At 38.5% G+C, this 11,190-nt stretch overlaps 1 protein-coding gene and 1 pseudogene across 1 annotated transcript; both read left to right on the forward strand.

The window, feature by feature from the left end:
* The first annotated feature begins 1,281 nt into the window (after positions 1-1,281).
* LOC147860827 (putative aldo-keto reductase 1) lies at positions 1,282-10,983 on the forward strand. The gene is made up of 7 exons (XM_087324005.1): positions 1,282-1,367; positions 8,168-8,335; positions 8,429-8,629; positions 9,305-9,477; positions 10,095-10,194; positions 10,317-10,470; positions 10,775-10,983. The coding sequence occupies exons 1-7, from the start codon at positions 1,326-1,328 to the stop codon at positions 10,948-10,950; spliced, it is 1,014 nt and encodes a 337-aa protein (XP_087180131.1). The 5' UTR covers positions 1,282-1,325; the 3' UTR covers positions 10,951-10,983.
* Positions 6,434-7,422, forward strand: LOC147860828 (uncharacterized; annotated as a pseudogene).
* Positions 10,984-11,190: the final 207 nt, after the last annotated feature.

The raw sequence follows: 11,190 nt of genomic DNA on the forward strand, positions 1-11,190 counted from the left end.
CATCAAGTGTTAATCATGTGAGTGCATGATTAAGAGAGAAATATTAGAGTTTGATATTTTAGTTAGTGTACATGTTATTAGCTCAAGTGTAGTTCACAACTACCCACTCATCTTGCCCATGAGAGTATAGGCTATGCAAAGTGGAAAGATCCCATAGAATGATCTCACTATGGTTCTCACCTAGAGCATTGTGAGTAAGATGTGAACTCAATGAACGACTGAAAGTTGCCACATAAAGAGATTTTGGATAACAATTAACGTCCAAGTATCCAATGTGGACTTCGAACATTGATATAACATTCTTTGATTCAACCCCTTTGATTGAGTTTGTTGGTTGAATGCTTTGGATAACATGTTATAAGGTTATTACACTAGCTACTATGAAATAATATCCCTTTATACTATCATACACATTTGTGTAAAACATTCATTTAATGCAAGCTCATTTGTGCTCTCTCATCTTCATTCTAATATCAATATACTCTAGGCACACATCACAATCTCCAAAAATAAGAAACTAACATTTGCAGATACCATTGAGAACTACCAATAAGAAACCAACATTTGCAAATAGCATTGCAAACTATTGATAAGAAACTAACTTCTACAAATACCATTAAGAACTATTGATAAGTAACTAACATTGGCAAATACCATTGAGAGTTACTTTGATAAGAAACTGACATTTGCAAATAGCATTAAGAACCATCGATAAATATCGTAACATGCATTACTTTACAATGCAATGTAGGGGGACGAATGCATGACCTTCTAGTCTTCAGTCGAACAAACCATAACAACATAGGCATATGGAACCCCCAATGATTCTGGCATCCATACTAAACAATTTGTAGCAATTGGGTTATACGGTCACCTAGGTTTTCTTCTTTTCATGTTTGATCACACTACCAAGACCAGGCATTGAGCCGAAGGATCGAACCTTTCACACCTCTTTATTACACCGCCATACACATTGTTCGGAGATGCCATTATCATGGAATGTAAGGGGTTGAACCCGTGAGCTTTGGGTCTCTGCCCACTTACCTTACTAGCTTAGCTTATGTGGTCCAGGAAGATTAGTCAAGGTTTGGAGAAGACTCAAGGTCAAGGCTAGTCAAGACTCGCAGGAAAATTCAAGGTCAAGACTAGTCAAGACTTGCAGAAGATTCAAGGTCAAGACTAGTCAAAGACTTGGAGAACACTCAAGGTCAAGCCTCTCTCAAAGATGGAACATGCACTGCACGGCAAGCAAACAATAGGGGTCATAAAAGACACAGCTCCGATGCGTCCAATCTTCCTGAGCAAAACTCCAAAACCCTCAAGCTATGGCTGTTCCTCTTCGACGCCTTGGAACTCAAGGACTCCAGGTAGGTTTTCATCCTCTCCTTCACCTTCTCCTCCTCCTTCTTCTTTCTCTTGCATTCTAGAAATCTAAGGGGTGGATTAACATCAATAAGAGGGAGAGGAACATTAACATTTACGAGATAGATAGATAGATTTTATTCTTGTCTACGGTAGTCAAATGTGACCTGTGTGTGTGTGTGTGAGAGAGAGAGAGAGAGAAAGATTAACATTTACTTCAGGATGATATCTACATATGAGACAAATTATGATTACCAATGTCGAAACTAAAACAAAAACAATTGCATAACTAATATGTATGTTCTTAAGGATCACGAGATTCATGATAATGATCTTAATGCATGTGGTGGAATGATTCTTGAGATAGTTCACATGCATGATATGCATAACTAATATGTACGGAATGAATTATTGTGAGGGCACATGGTATCTGAGGTTGGTTGGCACAATGGATCAAGGTTATGACAAAGTTCACTGAATGCATCTTCCGACGGGGTAGGACATCATGAGCAACGATCTCCATGACCTGGTGCTGCTGTGGACTATGTGCCTTGTATCCTGGTACTCGTGGTCTCTATAATCATTCTCATTCCTCCGCTATCTTTATGGTGTCTCCTGAGCATGTTGTTGGTGGATTTGCTGGCCTATGGAATACGTTAGTGATGAGCAATTTTCGTTGTATCCCATTTGGTAATATAATGGTTGACTCCCCATGCAGGCTTTGGCCAAAGTGTCATAGGATAGCCTTTCCATCATCTGTCAAGTGGTGATGATTCTGGTGAAGTCCACAAAGAGGGTAACATGCTTCTCTATGATGTGCTTGTAAGTTGGTCACTTGCACACGAAGTTTTGCTCAAAATCTCAACCTCTCCTTCAATAACTTGCAAAACCTTTTAGCCCTATGTATGCAGAGTGCTCGACTTACTTTGACCTCTTGTATGTGGGAGGAAACACTGAATAAGTAAGTCTGTGTTTGAATCCATCTCGTGAAAAGTAAAATAATTTCATCAATGAGAAAAAATCAAAATAAATAGTAAAACTACCTACAATACCAGATAATCTCATCAGGTAAGCGCTTAATAGATTGAGCTTTGGTTGACTGCTTCTGTTTCAAAAGATCTCCATCATGGGCTGATCCAGTGGCTGTAGTCTATATGGAAATGGCCTATGTGCACTACAAACTGGCTTTTCCTGATCTATGTAACTGCTTTTGAATGTTATGAGGCCATGAGCTGGGCCTACGACACTAGGGAGGATTGAGGCCATGAGCTGGGCCTACGACATTAGGGAGGATAGAAATAGAATAGAGTATAATAGATTTTTTACTGTCCATAAGGTGCCAATTTTGGCTTATGGGGGAACTGAATAAATATATCCTCTTGTATGTGACTCCTTCCTAAGAAGGGGGTTATTACTTTGTATGTGAAAATAGTGCAGGTTTCTCGGTAAATAGTTTCACATAAAGAGTGAGAAACCCTATATGTGAAAGAGTCTTTCATTCCATGCTCTGAGTGAGAAAGTGCCCCGCAACACTTCCACTCCATAAAGCAACACTTGGACCAGCATAACATTGAATAACATCAATCTTACTTCCCATTCTTGAGTATAACTGTGTTTGCATTGATTCTCAAATATATAATAATTGTACCAACCCACTTGAAGTCTAGCCTCATGGCGTGCATTCCACCCATTTGTCAATGGACGTTAATACAAAGATATTTGAAGCTTTGCACCTCTTGTATTGGTTCTCCTTGTATGTAGAAGTGGGGTAGTGTATCAATATATTGCTAGGGAGTAGGCTCAGTTGGAGTCGTAGGTGGCCTTTTTAGGTAATACTTCTTCCCATCCATGCTTGCCTCTACAATCCTTCTTTTGCATAATTAGCTCTTGAAAAACAAACACAAGTCTTGCAAAAGTTCTCTACCTTCTCCAAAATGCTGAACATTAGAATACCCAAAACCTCTTCATTTTATAGTTCTCTCATTTGCATAAGTGCATAAAATAGGCTCAACTTTTTTCATTGGCACCAACGTAGGCATATCGCCAAACTCATGCTTGAAGCACTGGTCACTCTCAACCCCCTTCCCTCTGCATAATTTTAACTGTTGTGTCTTTTTGACAAGAACAATAGAGCCATGTAGCCTTCTTTCAAGGCTGTCTTTGACCCTTTTGTCATTGAGACTTTTCATTGTGTGTTTCAGCTAACAAGGCATGGAATGCTATCAACCTAGTCTTGGTAAGGAGCTCAAAGTTTTGTGATCATGGGAGCAAGGGGTTTCCATCCCACCTTTCCTATATCGCAACTCTTACACTAGGTACTAGAAATTCTATTGCCATCACGGCTTCTTCATAAAAAATTAGCTGGAAGCAAGGGTGCCAGATCGATGATAAATCCATCATGGGGATGTCACTTAAAGGAGGGCCTTATAGTGGGCCATATTCCTCCCAAGGTGTTATTGGGCTGACCGCATTCTTTCATTATCCAATTTAATGGTATTTGTTCAAATTGCTATGTTCTTTTCCACTTTGGTCATGTAAGTGTGTGGACAATGTAATGCATTTATATTTATGTCATGTTAAGTGCCATTCCCGTTTCCCCAAAAATAATAAGACACCAATTCTTTGTTCCTTATTGTGCAGTAATCATCAAGACTAAATGTTTACAAGCATAACCATAATCGTAGTTGTGGGCTAATTTGCAAGGATGAAGGGTGAGTATTGAGTTATCTCAATCCTACGGTGGGAGATAACTTTAGAGTGTTTAATCACCTGGTTGCGTTTTTTTATAAAAGCAACCAAATGTGAAACGCACACAAGGGCCTAGGGTTTGAGCCTAAATAAGAAGGCTAGCTTCCTTCATAAAGGGGCATCTCTTTTCTTTATTTTTTTGGAGATAGAGACTCTTGGAAGTTTGGCAAACCTCTAGCTTCATATATGTGTGCCTCCTTCAAACCCAAGGTACGATTCATGTTTGTACATGGTATGGGACACCGACAGGGGACGTTTTTGTATATTTTGACGCTTCCATGTGAAAGCTCCCTTCAAGAGTTTTCTAGACACATCTTTACTATATTTTTGGCCCCAATTTGAGGGGTTATAGGCATTTACATTATCTTTATAACTTTTGGTCATTGGCCATGTGTAAATATGCCCAAATGACCTAAAAGCTACTTATCAATAAGAACGGGTCCCAAATCTCTCGTAATGAGATAGGACTTGGGTTTCCTCTCCATTTCTCTGCCCAGTTTTCTCTACTTTTTCTCTCCTCACACAACAGCCCACTCCCTTGGTGTTTTGGATCTGACCACACTATCATCATCTCTCTTTAAAACTACAGTGATGGTGTTTAACACCACTCAAGCATGGGTAACAAGATCAGAACCAAAATTCTTCTTGGGAGAGGAAAAGGGGGAATACACACGCTCCTACACATACCTAGGAGTAGTAACATTTACAGGGCCTAGGTTCTCCTTACAGGAGGCTGCTTGTGCCCGACTTTCTCGTGGGTATGCAGTGTGAGAAAAGCTGTTAATAGCAGCAGCGGAAGACTTAAAACAAAATAGGCACAGCCAAGCTGTGAGAAGGCTGTTAGACAGCAGTAGAAAAAATGGTTGCAAAGAGTAGAGACACAGCCAAGGAATAGAGCTTGTTTTAAGTAGCAAAAAAGAAAATGAAAACTTATACAACAGAGGCTGGTATAGCCTATTTATACAAAATTGGGGAATGTGGGTGAAATGGCTGTTTGGTAGTTAAGTGACTCTTGTACTACCAAACAGGTACAAAAAACTAGGAATATCTTGGAAAAGGTAGAAGAGAGAAAAGGCATTTAAAGCATTGCAGATTCTAGAGAGAGAAGGCATTTAAAGAGTTGCAGATTCTAGAGAGAGAAGAATCTGAGAAAAGAGAGAATGTAGTACAAAGATAATAAATATGAAAGAGAGTGCAGGGCTGGAGCTGCCACCCTCCAACATGCAGATCAGAACCAAAATTCTCCTTGGGAGAGGAAAAGGTGGAATACACACGCTCCTACACATACCTAGGAGTAGTAACATTTACAGGGCCCAACGACTACTTGTTTCCAACAGCTAGTTAGCCCAACGGCCATATCTTGGCCTTTATAAAGAGGAACTTTCTCCTCATGTAAATGTAAGTGATCTCTGTATTTTCTCCCTCTAGTTGTGACATACCAATGTATATTACTGAACAGATGTGCCTTCTCATTTTTCTTTATGGTATCAGAGCATAGATCCGCCCCTTTGCAAAACCCTAGATCCACCCTTTTGCTGGTATGACAGCGATTGGAACAGCACTGTCCTAGCATCCAAGAGAGGAAAGGGGGATTTTTTTTCCATTTGGGATGACATTGCTATGTGATTGAGAGGTGACTTGAGAAAAGAAGTCAGAAGAGGAGAGCAGAGATAGGCCAAGTTGAGAAGATGGATGAGGTGTTCTCAAAATTGAATGAGGATGAGGTGAAAACATTGTAGCATCTGGAGGTGTGACATGGACACAACCACCACCCCGACTTGAACTCCTCCAAGTTGAGTTCAAACTCGATGGACCAGCCACATACTTGAGCTGGTCGCGTCGGATTATAGGTGCCTTGGCAGGGAGAAGCCTTGACAGCTACCTAACGGGAGAAGAGAAAGAACCTCTTGTCATAATGAGCAATGAATGGAAAGCATGGAGAGCTACCCACATGTCTTTGTACACGTGGCTTCTCAACTCCACGATTCCATCAATCGCCACGACAATTGATGGAATTTTAAGTGTGAAGGAGATATGGGAGAAATTGCAAAAGACGTATGCTAGGAGGGGAAACAACATGAGAGTATTTCAAATTGAGCAAGAGATAGATGATGTTTGGCAGGGAGATAGGATGATTCAGGAATATGCGATAGAGCTGGAGCGTCTATGGGCAGAATACGATCATTTCTCGCCTGTGACAGTGTGCAATGATCCTCAATGTAAGAGCATGGAAATTTCTGCTCAAAGAAGAACCATGCAATTTTTGAAACATTCTCAACAAAATAGAGACATTCATTGTTGGTATGCTGAAATGCAGCAATGGTTCGAGTCACATGGCATGAGTATAAATGCACTACCCCCGTTCCAATATAGTTTGGACTGACCCCATCTAAATATGACCAAAGTGGACAAGAATAGAGATCTGAACTGATATTATTAACTTGGAAAACAAGATAACATGGATCAGCCCCAAAATACCACTTGGAACAAAGATGGCCGACTATAAGATACACTTCTTACACATGTCGGAGGATGTATTCATCATCAGGCAACCTTATATGGACATACATCTATCCTATGCATTGCGTAGTGTGATAGGGCAGCTACGAACTTCATCACATCAGTTACAGATTGAGGTAGGCAGATATACACGACTACCTCTAGAAGAGAGAATTTGCCAATTGTGTCATCAAGGAGTGGAATCCAAAGAACACTATGTTTGTCACTGTAGTGTCTTTTATGAAATCAGAGGGAGATACCATTGCCTCTTTAAACAAGGCTTTGGCCCACTACGCAAGGTAATGGAATATGAGGACCAACGATGCCTAGGACTTTTCTTGCTAGGGCTCAAGAGACATCGGGAAAAGTTGTTGAAGAATACAGCCACACAAGCTCATTCACAAAGAACAATCACAACTTTCTTTACCCCCATCAACCCTAATTCTACAAGTCAATCAGGGGATACACAAATGGGCTCCCGACCAGGACATAACAAAGGGGTTACAATTGATCAGGCAATAGCAATTTGCCATGCACGTAGGCCTCGGCCCCATGGACCACGACCTCGACACCCTTGTCATCGACAAATAAAAGCCATTATCTCCCGCCATCGTAGGTGCTTCCCTTGCTTCGGAGACATCTCCATTTTGGATCAACCTATGCTAGAGATCTTTCGAGGACAAAAGCTACAATATATCTAACTTGAGAATCTCACATGTGCCGAAGACCAGATTCCCTAGTCTCTTTTTATCTTATATACTTTTATATTTACGGAGTATTATTTAGTTTCTTTTTTTATTTGTTGTTCTCAAAGACAAGACTACACTTAAGATGTAATCTCTTATTTGGTCTTATAGGCCATCTTGGCCTCTTAAAAGACGATAATATATCTTTCTTTCTCTTTCACTGGGGTCCTGTAAATATTACTGCTTGATATGTGTAGGATCATGTGTATGCCACATTTTTCTCTGTCAATATGGATTTTGGTTCTAATCTTGTTGTCCGCTTGAGTGCTGTTAAATCCCATCACCTCAGTTTACTAATCGTTTTTTGTTCACATTAATTGTAGGGCATCTAGATGTCTTTTTAGTTCCTCCAATGTTTCATAGCCATAGATAAAGTGGTCAGTTCTAATCCATCATAATTTTGCACCTTTCCAAATTGTAACCAATTCACTGCATTCCTCATCATTTATCTTCAAAAGGCCAAAGTTACCTGTGAGACAGAAAATTACAGCCTTGTGAATCTCATCAGCATTCGTGATTTTCGCAGCACGCAACATACATGTGTATTGATATAAGAAGGCCTAGTTATAAATCCATCCTACAGCATGTGGAATATGAGTGGGTTCCCTTTCCATGCATGAAACAATGGAAATGATGAGAAAACACTCCACTTTTCTCGTAGAAAATTTATATAGAAATTTCTATACATCCTATATATCAAAACTTGTACACTGGCATTGAATTTTAAACTTGAATCTGTGTATTAACTTGTATAGCCTTGATCGACTAATTGCATAATATGGCAATCATGTTGCTGATTGTGTGTTTCTTAGGTTTCTGCAATTGGCTTGGGATGTATGGGACTATCCTTTGCTTACCATCCAATGCCATCTGAAGAGCAAAGTATTGAACTCATAAAACATGCTTACGATCAAGGAGTCACCTTCTTTGATACTGCTGATATGTACGGACCATTCACAAATGAAGTGTTAGTTGGAAAGGTAGAAAAGGGATCTTAAAGAACATATCCTTAATTTTATTATCAAGAACATTTATATTATTCTATACCAATTTCTCTTTTGTGATTCAACTAGGCCCTTAAACTTCTACCTCGAAAGAAAATTCAGCTTGCCACAAAGTTTGGCAATGTGTTTGAGAATGGTGAACATGTGGTGAAAGGAGGGAGGGACTATGTACGAAAGGCTTGTGAAGATAGCCTGAAGAGGTTGGATGTTAATTATATTGACCTTTATTATCAGCATCGAGTCGACACTTCTGTTCCAATAGAAGAGACGGTATGTGTGATATCATGCATATCAATGGACGAAAACTTGCACCTTTTTCTGATATAAGTCTCAAAGAGGGCTTAAGTAAGAGATTGGCTTAGTAGAAATTAAGAAAAATTGTTAAGTTAACTTATCAGAGAAACATTTGTATCAAATAGCATTTGTCATCATTTTCTCAACATATATTTGGCCCCATGGAGATCTTGAGAATGCTGTTTCCAAATCCTCTATACTCATTTCTATCACTCAGTTGATTAGTTTTTGGCACATTTGTCCCTAGGAAGACGCACTTATCTCTCATTATCATAATCTTTTGTTTCTTTGTAGTTTTTTAGAATTGAAAAGTTTGCAAACTCTTCTTTGCTATGATAAATGCAACCAATGTTTTGAGTAGAGAATGTATACAGGAGTAGGTATAAGTAGAATGCTACATTTTTCATGTAATTTTTCTAAATATAATGGGGTGATCCACTCATAGTTATTTAGCTTTTCTCACGTTTGTTCTTATAAATAATCTTTGTTTCTCATTCTTGTAATCAATGCTTTCGTTTGTCAAAAAGGGTTAGTGATCTAGTATAATTCTCGGCCATTGGAGGTTCATACAAATGGGAACGTTTTCTGCTATTGCAATTGTCAAAACCTCTTTTTTAAGTATTTTTCCTATTGCTTTATTTGGAATTTCAGGTTTCTGAAATGAAAAAGCTTGTGGAAGAAGGAAAAGTAAAGTACATAGGTCTATCTGAGGCAAGCACTGATACTATTCAGAGAGCTCATGCAGTTCATCCTATCAGTGCTATCCAGATAGAATGGTCCTTGTGGACAAGGGATGTTGAAGATGCAATTATTCCATTATGCAGGTGATAACTGTAAATTTTACGAGGTTTATCAATTCCTCGATATACGTGAAACAATTGCAGAATGTAAATTTGTTCTGAAATTCTTTCATGCTGTCAGGTTTCTATGCATGGAAGAAACACAGCTTAGAATATGTACGATATATAAACATATATAACATATCCCCATGTGGTTCATCATGACAACATTCCTGAATATTGGGAACTTGCAATCGTTATATCTTTCTAATTCTTACTAATACTCTACTAGCAAATTTATACAAGATTTATTTATCTTGTTTCACATTACATCAGCTTTTCTTTCACTCCAGAAGAAATGAACACATGAATGTTTGAGAACAAAGACTCTCAAGCTCTATATATCTTGTTTGTTTTACACTAGCATTTCTTTTACTTTGAAAGAAATGATGAATGCACATTGTCCTGACCATGTTTTCTGAACTATGAAGGCAGATGTAATGTCTGTGTTAGGCGATATATTAATTTCTTATGCTATATTTTATATCAATCTCTGTGCTGTGCTTTGTCATGAGAACAGTGTATGACTGCCAATAAAGTATGTGGATGTAAATTCCATTTCTTTTGCCAAGTAATAAATGTCTTTTTTTCTTTACTCATAGGAAACTAGGAATAGGAGTTGTGGTGTATAGTCCTCTAGGGAGAGGATTCTTCTCTGGGAAATCTAGCATTGAACAATTGCCTTCTGCCGATGCTAGATTGGTAAAGTTGTGAATTTTGTAAATGCATGTTTCTCCATAATCATGAGCTCCTAAGATATTCACATGAAGGGAGAAGTTAACTTGGAATATATCCTTGTTGGGTTTATTTATGCATATACTCAGACGAGATATCCCAGGTTCCAACAGGAGAATCTTGTGAAAAACAAGGTTTTTTTCGAGCGCATTGCAGGATTGGCATCGAAGCATGGATGTACACCTGGTCAGCTTGCTTTAGCATGGCTTCTTCACCAAGGAAATGATGTTGTACCTATTCCTGGTAAGAAAAATGCATGGCATATTGGTGCAATGAAATTTTTTGATGCATTGTAAGGGTTAATGGATCTATCAAGGATTATATTATTGTTTTGGGAAGACCAGCCCAAGATTCTCAAAAGTGATCATGATATCCTTCTCAGTCTTTAAAACATAGTAGAATAGCCATGGCCTTCAAACATTTTCTTCGAAATAGATTTAATCTAATAAATTTTGAAACTCGATATGTCCAAATAGTTAAGGATCTATTGATGCTGTTGTTATCAAGTTATCCATGAGATTTGAAATCCTAAACTAAAATTTTGCAGGCACATCGAAGATCAAGAATTTCGATGAAAATCTTGGCGCTCTTAAAGTTGAACTCTCTTGGGAAGATGTGGAGGAGATTGCTAATGCTGTCCCTATAGATGAAGTTGCTGGTTTAAGATATGCTGAAAATAACTATAAATATATATTCAAATTTGCAGATACTCCGCCATTGTAAACTATTTTAAGGACTTGGGTAGATACTAGAACTAATTATTAATAAAGCCCATAGGAGCAAGTATAATACCAATGTCATGAGAGAATATCAGGGAAGGAAAATCTAAAGCCAGTTATAGTTTTTTCTTGTATTTCTCACTAGATTATGATATGTCTTTTAAGCAAACTGCTTGGCAATAGAACACCACTTGTGATTATAATGTGGTGAGTGTCGAGGAATTGCGAAAGTCCGACTTTTGGC

Source organism: Azolla caroliniana, unplaced genomic scaffold (assembly GCF_043228905.1).
Source record: "Azolla caroliniana isolate FFs.n. ecotype wild unplaced genomic scaffold, voAzoCaro1.0.p SCAF_8, whole genome shotgun sequence".
Taxonomy (NCBI): domain Eukaryota; kingdom Viridiplantae; phylum Streptophyta; class Polypodiopsida; order Salviniales; family Salviniaceae; genus Azolla; species Azolla caroliniana.

Bases quoted from the DNA above. Each gene is read 5' to 3' on its own strand.
- LOC147860827 (XM_087324005.1), top strand. From the start codon at position 1,326: ATGGCTGTTCCTCTTCGACGCCTTGGAACTCAAGGACTCCAG. The intron at 8,630-9,304 runs GTATGTGTGATA...TTGGAATTTCAG, and splicing joins CTGTTCCAATAGAAGAGACG to GTTTCTGAAATGAAAAAGCT. The intron at 9,478-10,094 runs GTGATAACTGTA...CTTTACTCATAG, and splicing joins GCAATTATTCCATTATGCAG to GAAACTAGGAATAGGAGTTG.